This window comes from Sciurus carolinensis, chromosome 16, assembly GCF_902686445.1.
Source record: "Sciurus carolinensis chromosome 16, mSciCar1.2, whole genome shotgun sequence".
NCBI classification, from domain to species: Eukaryota; Metazoa; Chordata; class Mammalia; order Rodentia; family Sciuridae; genus Sciurus; species Sciurus carolinensis.
The window spans coordinates 48820490-48840848 of NC_062228.1; the positions used below are offsets into that span (position 1 = coordinate 48820490).

General features: G+C 56.1%; 2 protein-coding genes across 8 annotated transcripts in view; one reads left to right on the top strand and one right to left on the bottom strand.

Annotated features, from left to right (window-relative positions):
• Nucleotides 1-3815, top strand: part of Ryr1 (ryanodine receptor 1) — a 119113-nt gene extending 115298 nt beyond the window's left edge. For all 4 annotated transcript variants that reach the window (XM_047528523.1, XM_047528525.1, XM_047528524.1 and 1 more), the window contains 8 exons: nt 62-122; nt 393-539; nt 667-801; nt 2407-2563; nt 2961-3025; nt 3114-3214; nt 3396-3447; nt 3583-3815. In XM_047528523.1, coding sequence (XP_047384479.1) covers nt 62-122; nt 393-539; nt 667-801; nt 2407-2563; nt 2961-3025; nt 3114-3214; nt 3396-3447; nt 3583-3678 — 814 coding nt within the window. In that variant the 3' untranslated portion in view covers nt 3679-3815. The remainder of the gene's footprint in view (nt 1-61; nt 123-392; nt 540-666; nt 802-2406; nt 2564-2960; nt 3026-3113; nt 3215-3395; nt 3448-3582) is intronic.
• Nucleotides 3816-3902: 87 nt separating this feature from the next.
• On the bottom strand, nt 3903-19651 carry Map4k1 (mitogen-activated protein kinase kinase kinase kinase 1). 4 transcript variants are annotated; one of them, XM_047528529.1, is made up of 31 exons: nt 19465-19651; nt 19243-19300; nt 19036-19126; nt 18203-18267; nt 16292-16347; nt 16161-16208; nt 15950-15992; nt 15796-15868; nt 15158-15289; nt 14903-14965; nt 14711-14792; nt 14104-14220; nt 13806-13884; nt 13066-13127; nt 12950-12993; nt 12825-12869; nt 12133-12175; nt 11600-11762; nt 11444-11526; nt 10652-10736; nt 9728-9804; nt 9580-9640; nt 8723-8831; nt 8574-8632; nt 8299-8402; nt 7383-7557; nt 7092-7154; nt 6796-6885; nt 6642-6712; nt 5995-6050; nt 3903-4075 (listed from the first exon to the last, which is right to left on the bottom strand). In XM_047528529.1, the coding sequence occupies exons 1-31, from the start codon at nt 19561-19563 to the stop codon at nt 4006-4008; spliced, it is 2466 nt and encodes an 821-aa protein (XP_047384485.1). In that variant the 5' UTR covers nt 19564-19651; the 3' UTR covers nt 3903-4005. The 4 variants fall into 4 exon arrangements, with proteins under 4 accessions (XP_047384485.1, XP_047384484.1, XP_047384487.1 ...); XM_047528528.1 differs by having other exon boundaries at nt 7383-7560; XM_047528531.1 differs by lacking the exon at nt 11600-11762 and having other exon boundaries at nt 7383-7560; nt 11444-11497.
• Nucleotides 19652-20359: the final 708 nt, after the last annotated feature.

The window sequence follows — 20359 nt, forward strand, 5'->3', positions numbered from 1 at the left end:
GAGGTGGCCGGGGGCTGACCCTCAGGAACCGGCCGTCTCCCTCCCCTGCTCGCCCCCACAGGCTCATGTCCATCGACGTGAAGTACCAGATCTGGAAGTTCGGTGTCATCTTCACGGACAATGTGAGGAGGGGGCGGGGACAGCAGGGTGGGGTTCTAGGAGGGGCGCGGGTGCGTGCCCAGGCGCCCGCCCCAGGCTGACTCCCGAGCCCCTGTACCCTGAGCGGAGGGGACCTTCTCACCCTGAGGTTCCTTAGAGAGCTCCGCCTTCTGCAGAGGGCTCCCCACTGCCCCCCGGTGCTCCCCGCCCGCAGCGCCTCGGCCCTCCAGACCCTCACTGCCCGGCCCCAGCGGGCTCGGCAGGCTCCCTGACCCCGCCCTGTGTGCCCGCAGTCTTTCCTGTACCTGGGCTGGTACATGGTGATGTCCCTTCTGGGACACTACAACAACTTCTTCTTTGCCGCCCACCTGCTGGACATCGCCATGGGAGTCAAGACGCTGCGCACCATCCTCTCTTCCGTCACCCACAACGGGAAGCAGGTGTGGAGGGACCTGGAGGGACCAGTGTGGCAGTCTGGGGGGGCGGCGCTGGGAGGGCGGGGCCGGCAGGGCAGGGCGGGCTGCGCGCGGTGCCTGCGCAGAGATGGAGCCGCCCGCCCGCCCCCAGCTGGTGATGACCGTGGGCCTGCTGGCCGTGGTGGTCTACCTGTACACCGTGGTGGCCTTCAACTTCTTCCGCAAGTTCTACAACAAGAGTGAGGATGAGGACGAACCGGACATGAAGTGTGACGACATGATGACGGTGAGCCCCTCCCCAGGGTGGTCACTGGCCTCGTTTCCCGGTCTGTAAAGGGAGCGAGGAGCAGCCGCTCGCTGGTGGGCTTATGACAGCTGATGCGTCCAAGGTGCCAGACACGCAGTTAGTGCTGCGGAAGTGTTCGCCATGGTCGTGATAGTATTTGAGTTGTTAGAACCACGTGTTATTGCGCTGGGGGTGCAGCTCAGAGGCAGAGAGCTTGCCCAGCATATGCGAGGCCCTGCGCTCCATCCCCAGCACCACCAAGGGGAAAAAGGCTTAGAATAGTGCCTGGCATGTATTAAAGATTACACAGACTAAAGTACCAGCATGCACTGGATGTGGTAGACCACGTCTGTAATCCCAGAGACTGGGGAGGCCGAGGCAGGAGGATGGCGACTTTGAGGCCAGCCTCAGCAACCTAGTGAGGCCCAAGCAACTTAGTGAGACCCTATCTCAAAATAAAACATAAAAAGGGATGGGGATGGGGTTCAAAAAATAAAAAGTAAGAAAAAATGAAAGTACCAGCATACAAATATTTATATTTTTTCTTCTGTTATAATAACAGTGCACCTAACCCAAATTGACTTTAACTTACTAGAGACAGGGGCCACAATTAAAAGAATCATTTCAGGGGACTGTCTCAGAAAATGATCTGTGAGTCCAGCTCCTCTGCCCGACATTGGAGGCCCCATCAGACCGACCTCCCCACCCACAGCTTCCTCCCCACCAATCAGTGACTTGAACTCTTATTAAGCCTCACGTTGCCGACAAAGGCGGGGAAAGCTCCCAGCCTGACCTGTGTCAGTGGGAGCACAGTCCCTTTTGCTTTTTGCTTTCTGGCTGCCTGTTCCTCTTTCAGTTCTCTAAGACCTTGTTTCCTCCTGACACAGGCCCTGTGCACCTGACCTCCGTCTGTGCCCCAATCCCAGACGCCACATGCACATCCCTTCACATGACCCCTCACCCTCCTCAGGAAGCCCTCCCTGCCCACTCTGGGCCAGGCTGCAGCGCCCTGTAGCCGGGCTCTGCTTCCTCTCCCTTCTCCCTGCTGCTCCTGCTCCTGACTCGTGCGCACAGCAGCTCCACGTTCCAGCTCTAAATCTCTTTCAGTTCCTCATGGGAACAAGAGGAACCCAGGGCCTTGCACACGCGAGGCAGGTGCTCCACCCCTGAGCTGCACCCCCAGTCTGCAAGATCTGGTCTTTCCTCCCTGACTGCGAGGTTGCACCTGTGGTTTTCTTGCCTGGAACCCTCTTTCCCACCAGCCATGCAGCGCTCACACGCATCCCTCTTCCAGGAAGCCTCGCCGATGGCCAAGCTGGGGTCAGAGACCTCGCTGAGCTCTCTGAGCTTCCTGCCCTTCTCCAGCTGACACACTGTGCTTGTGGCATCCATGCCGGGTCCCCTCTGCCGGTTCCAGTCTATCATAGCCCTGACCACGTTTGGGCTGTCACTGTTGTTGCATCTCCCAGCCCTGAGAGGGTCAGGCTCTAGGCTGTCATTGTCACTGCTGTGTCTCCAGCCCTGCCTCGCCCAGAGCCTTGGTTGGCACTTGGTGCATGTCCTCTGAACACTGCAGCGAGTGACCGATTCTCCTCTCATCCCCAGTGTTACCTGTTCCACATGTATGTGGGCGTCCGCGCCGGTGGGGGCATCGGGGACGAGATCGAGGACCCAGCGGGCGATGAATATGAGCTCTACCGGGTGGTCTTCGACATCACCTTCTTCTTCTTTGTCATCATCATCCTGCTGGCCATCATCCAAGGTCAGCGCTGGCTTGGGTGGTGCTGGGGGTGGATGCTTAACGCCCAGAGGCAGGCTCGCTCCATGGCCAAAAATACAGGCCAGGATCCAGTCTGCTTGGATTCTGATTCCAGCTCTGCTTCTACTGTGAGACCTTAGGCAAGTGGCCTCAGTTTCTCTATCTGCAAAATGGGAGTATTTATGGTGCTAAACCTCAGGTTGTCATGAGGAATAAGTCAGTTTATACCTTTTAAGTGTCTTTAATAAGTATTTAAGAAACACCTTGTTTTATTCTTAGGAAGTAGGGTGAGATTGGGGCGATGGGGGATGGAAGGCCAGGTCCAGAGGTAGGTAGCCGGGAGTAGGAGGAGTCTGAACTGGGTCTGAGTCGAGCCCTGACCTGCGTTCTGCCTCCCCAGGTCTGATTATCGACGCTTTTGGTGAGCTCCGAGACCAACAGGAGCAAGTGAAGGAGGATATGGAGGTGGGCTATGTCTGGGGTGACCCAGAGGGATTATGGGATGCTGGGGGATCAAATGGGCTTCAAATCTGAAGTCTTTCACCACCTACAGACCAAGTGCTTCATCTGCGGAATAGGCAGCGACTACTTTGACACTACGCCGCATGGATTTGAGACCCACACGCTGGAGGAGCACAACCTGGCCAATTACATGTGAGCGCAGGCCCGCTGGCCAATCGGGAGGACTGGGCGTGGCCAGGAAGGCCAGGGGTGGGGTTACTGAGCCTAGGCGAGCTAGGGAAGGGGCTGTGGTGTCCTTGTGGGTGGGTTCGCAGCCGGCCAATCAGAAGGTAATAGAGGCTCTGACCGGCCTCCTGCGTCCTCCCTCCCTCAGGTTTTTCCTGATGTATCTGATAAACAAGGACGAGACGGAACACACGGGTCAGGTAAGGGGGTGTTAATGAACGACAGGGGGCAGGGATGTGGAGAGCTTTGATATAAAGCCAATGACCAGGTGGCAGTAGAAAGCTTAAATCACTGTCAAGATGTGACCAAAGGACTCTTCTCCTCCCCCAACCTAGGAGTCTTATGTCTGGAAGATGTACCAGGAGAGATGCTGGGATTTCTTCCCGGCCGGCGATTGTTTCCGCAAGCAGTATGAGGACCAGCTTAGCTGAGACAGCCCAGCCGACCCCCCACCCCACCTCAAGTGCCTTATTCTCACTGAAAGCCCCTTGTCCCCAAACCCCTCCTCTCAAGGAAGATGAGGGAGAGGTGACCTTGTACTGGAGAAATAAAACCTGTGCAACACTCCGGGCATCACTGTTGGGTTGTTGAAATTTTGGGGGTGGGGGCATCCAGAAATTCTGCCTCCCCCCAGAAAAACAAGATGACAGTAGAGGTTAAAGTCACGTTTATTAGAAGATGAGGCTACAACATGACCACTAGTGTGTCTCTTGGAGGGAGGGATGCAAGGACTGGTTCCTAACAGACCCTCTAGGGACTCATTCTTGGATGTAGAGGTTGCTGGGGGCAGTAGGATCATCTGCTGGTCGTGTCTCCACCACTACAGGCCTGCGGAAGTGAGAAATCGGGTCATTTGTTCATTCATTCATTCACAAAATAATAGCGACTGTGCCAGCCCCGTGCTGGGCCAGAACAGTGACTGCGCCGGCAGTCCCTCCCCTTGCAGAGCTCCAAGTCTCTGGGGGACCACTGAGAATCGGTGAATTACAAGGGTGCAAAAAAGCATGGGGTGCATGGCAGGGAAACTCACCCCAGGCGGCCAGCCAAGGTTCCCCCAAAGAATGCACAGGGGTGCCTGCAGGAGGTTCAGGAGGGAAGAGCAAGAAAGAGTGTTCTGGGCTGGGTGCGGTCATCCCAGCAGCTGGGGAGGCTGAGATAGGAGGATTGCAAGTTCAAAGCCAGCCTCAGCAACTTAGCAAGGCCCTAAGCAACTTAGCAAGATCCTGCCTCTAAATAAAATATAAAAAGGGCTGTGGCTGTGGCTCAGTGGTTAAGTGCCCCTGAGTTCAATCCCCGGTACCAAAAAAAAAAAAAAAAAAAAGTGTTGGGCAGAGAGAACAGATGTGCCAAAGCTTTGATGAGGAAGAGCAGCTGGGGTGTCACCAGAGGTGTCAGGGCCTTGCAGGGTGAGACCAGGATTGAGTGTTTCCTTGAGGCCACAGGAGGACTTGAAGCAGAGAGTGAGATGGTCAGACATGGGTTGTGAAAAGACTGCCCTCCCCCCCGACCCCACTATACATCCAAAGGACAAAGGGAGCATGGTATAAGAACTATATCTCAATAAAGCTGTTAAAACAGACACCTCTACAGCCACATCTATTCATTCTCTTGCAGTCATTATCTTAATGTAAATTCTGAACTGTGTAACCATTGACAGGATTGATAATTAAAATTCCTTTATCAAAAAAAAAATGGAGCCCCTTAAAGGGTCTCCTATTGGCTAAACCTGAGACTATTTGTGCCTCAAGATAAATAACGATAGTAATAGATTACAGAATGAATAGAATGAAATAGAAATCCATGGCAGGATGCTGATATTAATAAATAAATGGATCAGGTAGGATGGTGCACACCTGTGATCCCAGTGACTTGGAGGCTGAGGCAGGAGGATCACAAGTTCAAGGCCAGCCTCAGCAATTTAGCAAGGCCCTAAATGACTCAATGAGACCATTTCTCAAAATTTAATAATAAATAAGAAGTCAGGGGGCGGGGATGCATGCCTGTATCCCAGCAACTTGGGAGACTGAGGCAGGAGGATCACAAGTTTGAGGCCTCAGCAACTTAGCAAGGCCCTAAGCAATGCAGCCAGATCCTGTCTCAAAATAAAAAATAAAAGATGTAGTTCAGTGATAAAGAGCACCCCTGGGATCAATCCCCCTTAACAACGAGAGAGAGAGAGAGAGAGAGAGAGAGAGAGAGAGAGAGAGAAGAAGAAGAAGGAGGAGGAGGAGGAGGAGGAGGAGGAGGAGGAGGAGGAAGAGGAGGTGGAGGAGAAGGAGAACCGGGGCCATGCTCAGTGGTTGAGCATGTGCCTTGTATGCGAGAGGCCCTGAGTTCAGTCCTCAGGATCAAAGGGGGACAAATGCATAAAACAAATATAGATTTTTGGGGTTTTTTGTTTGTTTCTGTTTCTGTTTTTGTTTTTTTAGGTTACTTTTTGGGGCATCTGCAAGGGATTCGAGAAATTTTTTTGTATTACTTTTCCAACTTCTTGGCAAATTTTAAATTATGTCAAAATAAAATCAAAATAATTATTTTAAGAGCTTAAAAGTAAAAATAAAATAAAATTACAAAATGAAAATGCCCCCTTGACGGCTGTGCAGGCAGTAAACCATGGGAAAAGGGATGGGAGTAGGAAGACAGATGACTGTCCAGGCCAAAGGTACAGGTGGCTGTGGACACCCCAGGATGCCCTCTCCCATCAGAAGCCCCTCTCTGGACCTTCCGTCCCCTCCCCACCACTATACCTGGGGGAACCAAGCAGACGGAAGGTGAGGGTGGGGTCTCTCAGCTCCTGCAGCAGCTGGGGAGAAAGTGTGTGTGTCAGAGCCAGAAGATCCCTCCCCACTCCCCACAAACATGGCTCCCTTAAGGAGAAGAATGAGAGGTTTCTGTGTGGCTGGCATTAGATCTGACACCAGGTACCAGCTGTGTGACCTCTGGCAAGTTACTTAACTTTTCTGTGCCTCAGATCACTAACCTGTAAAATCTTAGTACCTATCTGACAGGTTATTGTAAAGATTAAGCAAAACATTAAAATGCAATGGTAGAATCTGACACAGTGTTCCATGAGATAAGCCCCATTTCCCCTCCATTTGCCAAAGGACAATGAGGCACTGGACAGTGAAGTCACGTGCCTAAGGTCACTCAGCTCGTTCCAATGCAGGCAGTCTGGTCCATGCTCTTGACCGCCATCCTACAGTTTGGGCACAGAGGCTCAGAGAGACACAGACTCCCTTGCACAGCATCACAGACTGGAATTGGAGAGACCGTGGGGGCAAAGAAGGGGTGCTGTCTGAACTGCAGCTGGAAGAAGGTTCCCTCCAGGACTCCAGGCCCGTCTTTAAATGTGATGACCAAGGCAGGGTGAAGGGTTTGGAGCGGAGGAGCTTACCTGCTCCGAACCTGGCGTCCACACTTGTACTCCGTGCTTCCAGAAGGCCTGAAGCCTACCTCCAACCATAGCTGGAGAGAAAGCGGCACCCGTTACCCTGGGGGTCCCTCGAGCCTCCATCCCTGACCCCGGGCACGCCCATCTTTGCACACACCCACGGCCTCCACCGGTTCCGTCATGGCGATCTCAGATGTGCGAAGCCCCCGTACTGGGGCACCCTCTGGGGTCACCAGCTTCAGGGAACCTGGCAGCAAGAAGGATGAGGGTGTGAGAACCCAGAGCAGCGCCAGTCACTAGCAGTCACTAGTGGACTAGGCAATATATTCAGTGAGAAAAGCTAAGAAGGAAGTCGGGTGGGGGAGCAGTCGGGCGGGGCCTGGACGGGCTCAGGGTTCTGAGAGGCGCGGTTCTGGCCAGAGAAACGGCGAGGGACGGGGCAGGGGTTCTTACCGTCCATCAACACCATCACCATGTCTTCCTTTACCTGGGTCACCTGCACTGGTCCCTTGTGCTCTGTTGGAGAGGAAGGGAGTTAAGAACCAACTCCACCGGGTTCTCTTTTTTTCCCAAAAGACCAGGGTGTCCCCTGCAAGTAGGCTAGGCCCCGCCCACCATCCAAGTCCCACCGCGAAAATCTCACCACAGTTAAATCAACCCGCGGTCCCACCCCTGGGTCAGAATCGCCTCTAGATTAGCCCCGCCCAGTCACAGCCCCGCCCAGTCACAGCCCCGCCCCCTCACCCGTGCTCATCTCGCCCAGCCAGCAGGACAGTGCACCGAAGCGCACGGTGTGGAAGAGCAGTGACTTCGCGGGCCCGCCCGGACTCACGCCGATGCACACGGCCGGCAGGTCGGAGCCTGGCGCGGTCAGCAGCGCGAACACTGACAGAGGCGTGGGCAGTGGAAACAGCACCTGCTGCTGGCCACAGGGGAGGGTGGGATCAGTGGGAGCTGGGAGTGGCCTGCGAGGGGCATGGCCTTGCAGCAGGCCAGGGACTTTTTTTTTTTTTTTTTTTTTTGCCGCACTGGGGACTGAACTCAGGGGCGCCCAACCGCTGAGCCACAGCCCCTGCCCTTTTTATTTTTAATTTTGAGACAGTCTCCATAAATCGCCTGGCTAATTTGCTCAGGCTGGCCTCGAACTTGTGATCCTCCTGTCCTAGCCTCCCGAGTCGCCGGTAGAGTCGCTGGATTACCGGCGTGCGCCACAGCGACGGGGCAGGCCTAGGCCTTCTGAAGTAGATCCTGGGACCCCAGTCATGGGAGATGCTGTCTGGAAATTTCAGGGGTCAGAGGACTCTGACCTGGTCAGAGCTTGGCGCCTCCTTAGAAACTCAGGGGCTTGGAATGGGTGTGGCTTTGACTGAAGGCGAGACAACCTGGATACAGGCAGGGACCCCCAAGGTATAGGGCCTCAAGGACAGCAAAATCTTCTCTTAGGTATTTAAAGATATTCAAAGGAACAAGCCCTGAATGGGCTCTCCTTAGAAATCTGGGGCGGGGCACAGGGTCTGAGCAATCCTTGGGGCCAGGTGCGAGGGGCGGCGCTTAAGAATAGGAAGTCCCCTGAAGCGCGAGGGGTGGGCGGGGCCTCGATGGAGGCGGGGCTTCACCGCCTGCTCAGAGTCCCCAGCACCCGGTGCCCCAAGGCCCTTACCCGGACCAGCAGGAACTTGTTCATGGGCTGGTACCACTGGAGCAGGATCACGGAGGTCTCCAGCGCCCCGCACAGGAATGGGCCCCCGGAGCTCGCACCCTCGGCTGTGGGGATGGGCAAGAGGTCAGGGTCAATCCCCTGTCCTCCCGCAGGTCGTTCCCGGGTCTGGACAACCTAGACAACCCGCCTGAACTCTGCAACCTTCTAGCGCGGATGCAGCCCAAGCCCCGCCCCCGGCCCCGCCCCCCTTGCACACCCCTTGGGTTGTTGCTCACCCACACAGCACGCCCGGCAGCCCTTGGTGTCCTGGATCTTGGTGGAGACTATGTTTCTTCTAAAAAAGGGGTATGTGTGAATGGGTGGTAGGAGGGCAATAGGGGGAGCGGAGGTCTTAAGGTTCTGTGGTGTCCTTGGGGGCTGTTACCTTCCCAATAGCCGGTGGGGGCTAATGTGAGCGATGGGGCTTCCTGTTCTGGTCTCTTTCCGTTCCAGTAGGCCCAGGATGCTATGAGAATATAGGTGGGGGGTCTTTCCTGCAGTGTGTGTGCATGTGGGGGGAAGCAGTTATAGGACCCCGATACCACCTCTTTCCCCCAGTCCCTTCACGGGGCCCCAGCCCTTCACCTAAAACTCCCAAGACTGCAAATCTCAAGCGCTTTTCATTCATTCATTTCTCATTGAACACATTTTAAAGGCCTAGTGTAGGCCAGGCGCTGTACCTGGCTCAGTAGTGACTGTGTTCCCTATCCTCACAGTGCCTGTGGCCATGTAAGAAATTAAATGGTGGACACTTAACCACTCAGATGGAACTACACATATTAAAGTTTAAGAAAAAAATCTAGAAATTCTAAAGTCTATTATGACAGATAAGACAGTAAGTGGCTCGGGAATCCTGTTTGCCTTGATGTTTCCCTCAAAACTAGAAATTCTTTTGTACAAAATATTTACAAAATAATGACACAGATTTTTAAAAATCTATAACTTCCTCACTTTATTTTAGTAGTCACAACAAGTTCTGATCAAAGTTATTTAAAGACTAATTTATTGTAGAAATTATCTCAAGACTGACTTGAGGACTATTGTGAGCTCCATTTTACACACGAGGAAACCGAGGCTCTCTTGCCTTATGTCCCAAGGTGGAGAAATGGATGGGATTTGAAGCCAGGCCTCAGGGCCAGGGCAGCCTAAATTTTCTTAAGCTCTGCTCATCTACCTCCCAGCTCTCTGACCCTTGACCCTTGATTTCTGACCCTCACCTCTCCCCACAACCCACAGCCAGACCTGAGAGAGACATGAGGACATTGTTGATGGAGTATAACCAGGTAGTCCGGCTAGGAAAGAGCTGCAGAGAATGGGGGGATGCTCCTGTAACACCCCACTGACCCCCCACTCCACCCTGCCGCTGCCCAACCCTCAGGCTGTCCCTCACCATCTCCAGTGTGGCCTCCTGGTCATTCCGGTTCAAGATGAAAATGCCTTCCTCTGCCCCTAGGAGCAGGTGCTGGTCTGGAAGGGACAGAGAGAGGGGACACTGGGACCTTCCTCATCCTGGGGCACTTCCCAGAGCCCCCCGTGTCTGAACCCAAACACTGGCCCTGAGTCCGCAGTTCTGATGCTTTATTCTCTAATTCTCATCCCAGACTTTGTTTCCCCAAATCTGAACTCAAACCCTGCCTAGTCCCTTAAGCCAGTCTCAAGGTCCCCTCCCTGTGACTTGCCACTTTCAGGTGATTCTTCTGTCTCTGACATCAGAACCTGGCCCTGTCTCCTTAGTTCCTACCCCAACCTTAGACCTGCCTCCCAAGAAAGCCTTCCCCACGTCTGACTCCCAGCTGCTAATCCTGGCTTCACGTGGATCTCCAAACGCAGACAACCCCCAATACAACTTTTTCCGTCCAGCATTAGCCCTGAACTCTGACGCAATTCCTTTAATATTGACCCCTCCTCTCTATACCTTTGATCCCAAACTTGCCTTTTCTGTAGCATTCTGATCCCTAAGGCTCCTAACCCCAAAATGCTGACCCCAGTCTCTCTATCCTGAACCTCTAGCTGACCTTCTGTATATCCATCTTGTACCCCAAACTCTATCCTTTCTGTGAAATTTGGGCACCCCTGACCCCCAAACTCTAATTTTTCTAGATTTAACTCTCCAACTCTTCTTCCTTCTTCCCCTCTGGGATCCCCAAATCCGACTGCAATTGCAGTCTCCACCATGATCCCACCCTGACACTCCTGCCCCACCGGGACCCTCCCCTGTCCCTGCCCTTGCGCCTGCCATTAAAGCTCCTCTCCAGGCCTCCACCCCTTGGCTTCTCCACCCCTCAGGCCCCCCTGGACCTTATGAAAGACCCACCCTTGGTGGAGGGGTGTGTCCAGGCTGCTGTGCTGTGGATCCGGAGGGGACAGCCATTGAACAGCTTTACAAGAAGGGCACATTCCTGGGCAGGCCGTGGAGGGGTGGGGCAGCAGATCCAGCAAAAGCAAGCAGGGGACAGGAAGATGCAGTGGTTAACACTCGGGGCAAGCGTGCCAGGGTTCAGCTCCCGCCTCTGCCTCTTCAGAGGTACACAGGAGACACCCCCATTCCCGGCTCTGCTTTCCATGGTCTCAGACACTCGTGGCCAACCACAGTCCAAAAATATAACGTGGAAAATTCCAGGGATAAAATAAAAATCACAAGTTTGATATGACTTTCATTACAGTTATCATGTTAAAATTATCCTACTTGATTATTATTGTTGTTGATCTCTTACTGTGTCTAATTTATCAATTGAACTCCATCATAATTATGTGTGCATAGGGTCGGGTACTGTATAGTTCCTGGCATCCTGTGAGAGTCTTAGAAAGTGACCACCATGGGTAAGGAGGGCTGCTATATCAACAACCTGGGAGGCTACCTACCTGCCCTGGGCCTCAGTTTCTCCATCTGTGAAGTGGGAGGTAATAGCTACCTCGGGATCTCTGTTTCTTGTGTGTGTGTGAGTTGGAGCCTCCCATGCTGTTGCCAGGGCTGGCCCTCCTGCCTCGCTCTCTGCGTGGCTGGGCCCGCGGCAAGCCTGGCAGGCGCCTGGCCCGTGCAGACTGTCTCTCTCTCCATCCCTGCTGGGCATCCCGGCCCCATCCCAAGGCACGCAGCTGTCCTCACCTTTCTCTTCATCTTTTCCCTTTTAGGGGGCAGCAGTGGGGGCTGGTCAGGCTCCTGGGAAGCGGGGTTCCAGAGTGAGGGCTCTGGGGAAGGGGGGAAAGTCAGGCCCAGAACCCCCAGTGCTGCCCACCCCCCGTTCCCAGTCCATCCCGTTACCTGAGTGGGCAGTGAGGTGGGGGCTGCGGGCGGCGGGAGGAGGCCCAAGACGGGGGGTGCGTGGAGGGGGCCCGCTGGCACACCGGACCAGCACCCCTGGGCTCAGCTGCCCCTCATCCCCCGTGCCCCCAGGACCCTCATCTGATGGAGAACGGAACTTGGGCTTTGGAGACAGGGGAGGAACATGGAGGAAACGCATTAGGCGGCCTCTCCACCCCAACCCCTGCCTCCGCAGACTGCACCGCCATGGCTCTGACCCTCCCCACCAGGGCCTGCATCTGGCCCGGGCTTCCCCTGGACACCCCCATCGCAGACACCAACACGCTCCACAAGCCACAGGGTGGTGCTGGGCGGCAGGGCAGGCCTAGGACGGGCTCCCAGGCAGGGTCCGCACGGCTGAGCTCGAGTCCATCCCAAGGTTGAGGGCCGCCACCTCTAGGTCCAAACGGACCCGCCTCCAGGACTCCCAGACTCCAGCCCTAGAGGGCCAGTGTCCCTGCATCTAAGGACCCGGCCTCCGTGCAGGGCCTTACCTTGGGGGGCAGTGGAGGCGGGGTGTCCTCTGCAGAGGCGGGGCTGGAACGACAGAGGGGTGCAGGATGAGGCTGAAGGCCTGGGCTGGGAGGTCAGCGGGAAGGGGCGGCTCGGTCTTGTGGGAGCTGGGGGTAGGGGACCAAGAGCCAGGGTGATGACAGCGACAGCAGCTCTGGGGCACGTCGGCCTCTGACTCCATGCGGCGCCCCGTGATGGACGGCTTGACCTGGCGCCGTCCAGGTCTCGCCCTACAGCCGCACCATGGAGAAGCCCAGCGCACACGAGGAGTGGCCTTGAGGCGGCCCCTAGGCCGGGAGCTTGGGGGGAGGTGGGTGACAACTGGGGCGGACTCTGGGTCTGGGAATCAGGGCTGGCCTTCGGCAAATTTTCGGGGACTGAGGTTTAGTCAGGTTGGGTGAGAAGATGCCCAAAGATCGGGGCCTGAGGGCGGGGCAGGAGCACCCATCTGGGGGCCACACCTGGGACTGGCCGAAGGACAGGCGGAGTGGACAGCCGGGGAAAAGTGTGCAGCTGGGGCAGGTGACATCTGGGCAGCTGGTGGTCAGGGCAGGGCTCAAGGACCAGGAGGAAGGGACGGGGGGTCTGGGGTTGGGGTGGAAGGAAGGTGGGGTCAACTGGGCATTTGTCAGTAGCTGGGGCTGAGGAGGGGACCTGGGGGCTGGGCTCTTACATGTCCACGTCGTCGTAATCATCGTCGGACTCTGACAGGTGGCTCCTGAAGAGTGGCAGGCATGAGCTTCAGGCAGCTCCCACATACATCCAGCGCCCTCCCGTCACCCCCCAGGGGGCCCTAACCTGGGACTGCTGCTCCGGAAGTCCGCAGGTGGCTGTAAGCGAGCCTGTGGGACAGGGAAGGGTCAGCCACGGCCAGGGGCAGGGGAGGGCACGTGGGGGGTGGGGAGGCAGCTCACGGTGCTGTCGGCGGGGCGTCTGGGCTCCACTCCTCGGAGCTTCCTGAACTCCATGTGCCGCCCTGGGAGGGGAGATAACCAGTGAGCCAGGAGCAGGGGTGGCAAGAAGGATGAGGGAAGAAGAAAGGTGGGGCGTTAGAGTCAGGCTCTCAGGGGTTGGCACTGTCCCTTAGAGGAAGGGTCTTGGCCCACAAAGGTCTCACTGGGGGTCCGGGTTTGGGATCAGGGGATAGAAGGGCCCAAAGTAGTAAGAGAGTGTTTTCAAAAGGTGACAGAGCACGCCTATAATCCCAGAGGCTCGGGAGGCTGAGGCAGGAGGATCGAGAGTTCAAAGCCAGCCTCAGCAACTGAGCAAGGTCCTAAGCAACTCAGTGAGACCCTGTCTCTCAATAAAATATATAAAGGGCTGGGAGTGTGGCTCAGTGGTTAAGTGCCCCTGGGTTCAATCCCCAGTACAAAAAAAAAAAGAATCCATTGGGATATCAGGGATTCTGATAGATTTCTGAGGTGTCCTTGGGGTCGGGGTGGCGATGGGAGGCCTCATGAGGTCTGCTTGCAGCCTGGAGGGGTGGGAGTCTCTATGGTTGCTCCGTAGGTCAGGTGGTGACAGGTTCTTTGGGTCTCCTAGGGGATCAGATGGTGATGGGGGTCTCTAGTGGCCTGATGGTAGGTAGAGGGGCTCTCTTAGATCTATTAAAGGATTAATCAGGTGTCCCCAAACTGTAGGCTTCTCTACTCACGATAGCAGTCTGCATCTGGGATCCCCAGAGACCTGGACTGGTGGGTGGACCTGATACGCCGCGGGATGGTGGGGGGTGGCTGGGTGGAAGGGCAGCCGCATCAGTGCTCATGGCCCCCAGGCAGCCCCCACCAGCAGCCTGGGTCCCCTCTGCCGTGACGCTCGGCACCGGGCCTGTGCCACGCTTCCTTCCTCCTGCTCTGCTCATCCTAAGGGAGGTGTGGCGGGCCACTCTTGGCAGGGGGACGGGCCTGTGCACAGGCCACGAGGTCCCTGCCCCCGGTGAGGGGGGCCCTTACCTCAGGCTCCTCATCTTCAGCCTCACCCGCGGGGAGCCCCTTTCCAGGATTCCTCATTTTGTCAAGAAGATCGAGGATCAGGCCCCTGTTCAGCCCAGGCTGGGACACCAGCTGGTGCTGGGGAAGGAAGAGGGAGTCATGGGACAAGGGCTTGGGTTTTGGGAAGGGAGGGGACCCGGCCTGAGAAGCTGCCTAAGGGAATCCGGCAGAAGATGCCTGCTGAGGGAGAAGGCAGGTGATCCGGGACCTCTGAGAAGTTTAAGGGACTGGAAGCCTGCAGGGCCCTCAGAGGGAGGCCTGGAGAACTCCAGGGGAGTCTTAGAAGAGACAGGCATTTCCTTGGAATTCCAGAGAACTCTCAGGAGCGGGTCTTGGGAATTTGTGAGTTCTGGTAACGAGGGGTCTCAGAAAAGTCTGGGGATATACTTTGAAGGATCTGGAGTGGTCGTGGGAAATTCTGCGGGGCCAGGGACTTTGAGGGGGACCCTGGGGGTTCTGTGGCACTAAATCATGAATGTTCTAAGGAGCTGCAGAAGGAACCCTGGGCGGGGAGGCCGGGCAGGGAGGCCGGGCGGGGGTGGCGTGCTTCTCAGGGAGGGAGGTTTACACTGAGCATCTTGGTGGCGCCAGGTCGTTTCTTGGGGCTCTTGGTGAGGGTGACTTTGACAAAGTTGTGGAAGGCCGCTGACCTTGGGAGGAAGAAGCCGGGTGCTGGGGTGAGGGGACTAGAGGCCTCTGCCGTCGCGCCCTCCAGCCCTGGCCCTGCCCTCCTGGCCCTCCCCACATCAGCCTCCCTTACCATTTACTCTTCTCCTTCAGCCGGGGAGGCTGGTAGCCACTCTTGGTCATGAGGAAGAGAACTCTAGAACAGCAGGGGAAGAACATGGGGTTCAGACCCCCTGGGGGGCCAGACCTGATGGCTGAAGAAGAGGCTTTCTGTGCTGGGGGACCCCTGGGCGTCTCCTTCCAGGGATCGAGATATGAGGCGCAGGCTGGAGGGTGGCCTTCAGGGTCAGGGTTGAGAGGGTCTCAGGGACGAGGGAGACCTGCCTACCTGAGAGGATGCACATCAAAGAGTGGCGGCTGCAGCTCGGCCAGTTCGATGGCTGTGATCCCCAGGGACCAGATGTCACATAGCTCGTTGTACCCTCCCTTCAGGGCCACGGCTGCTACTTCTGGAGCCATCCTGGGGGCAGAGACCCTCAGAAAGCCAGGGATGGCAGAGGACAGAGAGGAAGGGAGGGGGAAGGGAAGGAATGGGGCAAGGGGAAGTGGACAGAGCCAGAGGCAGAGGGTCACAGAAGTCACGATGGACAGAGAGTAAGGCAGAGACTAAGAGAGGGACAGAGAGTGAGGGGAACAGAGCTGGGGCAGCTCAGGGGTGGAGGACTTGCCTAGCGTGTGTGAGGCCTGGGTTCCACCCCAGCACCAAAAAAAGAAAAAGAAAAGAAAAGGAAAAAAAACAATCAGAGACAGAAACAAAGAGATAGTCACAGGCTGAAAAAAAATTCAGAAACAGATCTGAAGAGAAAGATCAAGAAAAAACCAACACAACACCAAGCCAAAGAGAGCACAGAGAGAGGCAGAGAGCCAAGAGGCTTCCAGAGGAAAGGTCGGGGCAGGGAACGAGGCCAGGAGGAGAGTCCCAGTGGCCAGGGCGGAACGGCCCCACGCGGGCGGGGAAACCCTCACCAGTAAGGTGTCCCGATGAAAGACAGGCGTCGAGCCAGCGTCGCCCCAATCTGGGCAGAGATACCGAAGTCAGCTGGAGGCAGAGGGAGAGAGAGAACGACTCAGCACCCGGGCGCCAGTCAGCTCCCTGTCCACAGCCGGAGGCCGCACTCACCCAGCCTGACCTCCCCAGCATCGTTGATGAGGATGTTGGCTCCCTGGGGACAAGAGGAAGGATGAGATGCTGCCAGAGACCCCTCCCCACCCCACTGCTGCCCACCTGGTCCCTCCACTCCACAGGGCAAGCCACTCATCCCCTGAGCCCCCCAAAAGCCACTCCCATCTCCTGGGCTCCAGCCCTAGTGGCAGCTTCGCCCCCAGACCACCTTGATGTCCCGGTGTATCTTCTTCTGTGAGTGCAGATAGGCCAGCCCCTGGGGAGGAGGCAGACAAGGGGGCTGGGGACGCCTGTGGGTGGGAGGAGCTCCGTCCTCCCAGGATCCCCACACCTCCTCACCTGGAGCACTTCCCGGCAGACGTAGCCAATCTGGAGCTCTGAGAGGGAGCCAGTCACTGCAAAGGTCACCCCGGCCAGGCCAGGTGTTGGACGGGAGCCAGGAAGTGGGGGAGGAGTTGTGGGGGGTTCCCTGGCTCCACCTACCCACACCAGCTGAGAGAGTGGCAAAAGCAGAGGGGACACAGGATGGGACAGGTGGGAAGTGGGAGAGAGAGGCCAAGGGGAGGCCGGGAGGTCAGGAGGCCCGGGACAGGGATGCAGGCCAGAGGGAGACAGTGACTCAGCCGTCGTTTATGATGTGTCTACTGTGTACCATTGAGGACACAGCTGTGAACAAGAGACACATCCCTGCCCTCGCGGAGAGAACATTCCAGAAGGGAAGACAGATGATAAGCAAGTAAAATACACAGTCCAGAGGGCTGGGCATGTGGCTCAGGGGCAGGGCACTTGCCAAGCACGTCCCAGGCCCTGGGTCCACCCCCAGCACCAGTGGGGGAAATTTAATGTAAGTATATGGGTGCGTACGTACATATGTGCTAACAAAGAATAAACGAAAATACGGCAAGAAACAACAACAGGAAACATGTGTGGGAAAGGCTGTGACATTTACACCCGGGAGTCATAAGGTTAGAAAGCAGGGGACATGAGGGTCCTCCTCAGAGGGAGAAGAGGAATGGCAAGGGCAGGGACGGGGGCGGAAGGTTCCTGGGGGGACAGAGCAGGAAGGAGGAAGACCGTGGGAGGAAGGCCGGTTGGTCAGCCTGGGGAGGCCACGGCCAGCGCAGAGGCCCTGAAGGTTGGGGCCTCCCTCTGGAGGGACAGAGGAGCCGTGGGAGGCCTCCCGACAGGGCAGTGACATGACCCACTGCAAAACGAGGAATGGCAGAGAGAGACAGAGACAGAGAGACAGAGAGAGAGAGATGGTGACAGAGCCCAACTGAGAGACAGCGAGAGAGGCAGGGACCAAACAGTGGGATGCCAGGCATTTTGAAAGACAGACATGGTGGGGGTGGGGCACGGAGAGGGGACAAGAGAGAGAGACAAGACACAGAGGAGGGCAGAAACCAGGTCCAAGAAACCTGCCAGGCGAGTCACTTCCTCTCTGCGGGCCTCAGTTTCCCCCCGTGGAGGGTGTTTTGGGCAGTACTGGGGATGGAACCCAGGGCCGCCAGGCAAGCCCTCTACCTCTGAGCTACTCCCCAGCCCCCTGAGAGCTTCTGAATTAGGTTCTTCCTTTTCTGACATTTGAGGTCTTGGGCCAGAGGGAATCGGGGAGATTATTGGGGAGAAGCGAATAACAGAAACTCAGAGAGGAGGGCTGGGCCGTGGCTCAGGGGGAGAGCGCTTGCCAGGCTGGCACCAGGCACTGGGTTCCCTCCCCACCGCCAAAATCAAAGAGGAGGAGGAGAAGGAAAAAGAGAGAGAGGTGATGACCACCAGAAGCCCACCCTCAAACTTTCCAAGAGACTGAAAAGCAGGCTGAGGGAGGGAACCAGAAATTCATTCACTCATTCAATGAAAATGTGGACATCTAATCTGAGCTGGAAAATGCAGAAATATCCCCCCCCCCGCCCTCTCTCCCTCTCTCTCTCTCTCTCTCTCTCTCACACGCACACACACACACACACACACACACACGAATAGGCCTCTACTAGAAGATGCAGACATCAAGACATGCATGCAGACAGACTGAGGGTGGACTGGCAGGTGCTGGAGAGCAGGGTCCCGTGCCTGCTCAGCCCCCACAGGATCCTCAGCATCCTCCAGGCCAGACCCAGGCTGAGGAGGAGCTTGTGGCACGAAACGTGGAACAGGAAGACGGTTCCCAGAAACACAAGCACCGAGACACGGAACCGGAGAGGTGGATTTGAAGGGCGAGGGGGGCCTGGATCCCCTGGTCCTTCCTCTAACCTTGGTAGATGTCCTGGAGAGAGCCAGCCCCACAAAATTCCATGCAGATCCAGAGCTTCTGCAACCTATGAAAGTTCGAGAGTAATAATAACAAAAGTAGTATGTTACTATTTATAGGACAGCCCCTGGTTCACTGTCTTGTTCTAGTTCAGTAAGAACTTGAATGCATGGGTGACATCTGTCTCCCCTTGTCCACCAGAGTAAGACTGTTTCATTCCCATTTTACAGAAAAGGAAGTTGAGGCTCAGACTGGCAATCTGTTTTCTGGGCAACTCCATTTGAACCTAAATCTTTGGGCTCCAAATCCAGTGCACCCCTCCACTGTCCCAGGCCTTCCCAAGTGACAGGGGATATCACTGGGTGTGGAGGTTTGGATGGGACAGAAAGGCCCAGGATGCCCGATCCAGGAAACTGAGGTCATTACTGGGGCAGCTGGGACATTATTCTAGAGGTCAGAGAATTTAGGGGTTCATATTAAAAGAGCAGAATAAAATTGGGGAACCCAAAGGGCAGAATGATGGGAGATTTGTGTGAAGGGAGTTGATTTCAGATGTGGTTAATAGGAAGGGATCAATTTCGGGGACCCTGGGTCAGAAATGGGAGTTCTGGATTGGGGATTAAGTTAGGAGTGCCCTGGTCAGAAAAGCGGGACTTTGATCTGGGGATCAGGCTAGGGAGTGCCCCAATTAAAAGTGGGAGTTCAAGGTTGGAGGTCAGGTTAGGGTGTCTGGGTCAAAAGTGGAAGTTCAGGAGAGGCGATCAGGTTAGGGGGTGTCCATTCAGCAATGAGGACTCTGAGTCAGGGGCTGGGCTGGGTCCCTGACGCTGATCACCAGAGGTAACTCCCATGGTAGGCCACGATGTTGGCATGCCGGCAAGTTTTCAACATGAGGATTTCCTTCTGAAGGGTGGAGACATCATCGTCTGCAAGGAGGGGCAGGAGAGAAAAGTGGCTGCAGACAGGGAGTCACTGGAAGGGGATCCTGACATGCCAGGCGGTGGGGGAGGGGTGGGGAAGGAGTTTCTGGGCCCTCTCTCACCAGGCTCCATCTTCACCATCTTCAGTGCCACCAGGTCTCCGGACACCTTGTCTCGAGCCTGGAAAAGGGGAAGTTGGCTCTCAGGCAGCCTCCATCACTGAGTCCTTCTCAGCATCCCTCCACACCGTCAAGGACTGGGACCCTCTTGCACTCTGTCCCTTATTGAGTCTCAACCCAAAGATCATTGTTTTGAGGGTGATGGAGACGGAGGGGCTTCCTCACCTTGAAGACTTCCCCATAGGTGCCGCCACCCAGCCGCTGCAGCAGGTCATAATGGTCCCGGGGGTCCCTGTTAAAGATGTCGGGGTCCACAAGGTCCATCCCTGGAGGCCTGAGCTAGGCCTGTGCCCAGGGGCCAGCAGGGCCTCAGGGCTGGAGCTAGGAGCGCTGGCACCTCCCTCCCTCCCCACAAGCCTTGCTCCCGCCTTGCCTCTGAGGGCTGTGGCCTTCCCCCTCCCCACTCTCGCTTCCTGCCCTAGCTGCAGAACTGTGCAATGGGCTCCACCCCCTTGTCCCCTGGGCTCTGAGAGCCTGTGAGGGGCAGATTGGCTTGGGACCCATGGGACCCCCCTCAACCTCTAAGGCCCAGGACTGGATGTAAATGAGATGCAAATGGTCTTAATTCTACTGGGGGTAGGGGAGTGCCCTGGCACCCACTGTTCCCGTTCTGGGCGGGGCTACACACTATAGTTGAACTCTGCTGGGTGCTTGAAAGTTTGGCCACAACGGAGAGGTTGCAGGTCTGCACAGGATGGTTATGTAGCGTACGTGCCTGTTCACCTTTAAAGTACATGCACTTAAAAGTATCAGCTCCTGTGTGCCTGTGGCGGTGCAGGTGCAGTGCACAAGCCTGCATACCCTATGCATACACGTGTATGTACTCAGAGCATTCATGGTACATGTCTGTGCATTTACGCCTGCAGCACACAGAATTGGTACACAAATAACTCATGACGGCACACATGGGGCGGTCGTCTGTCTCCAGTCTGGAGACCATTAATGGAGACTGGGTTCATCCGGTAGGATCCAGGAGTCCTCACTTCCCAGCAAAGCACAATAGCTTTATGGGTCCCTACTCCTGGAATTGGGGTGGAGGGTGGGGACAAGGATCTACGAT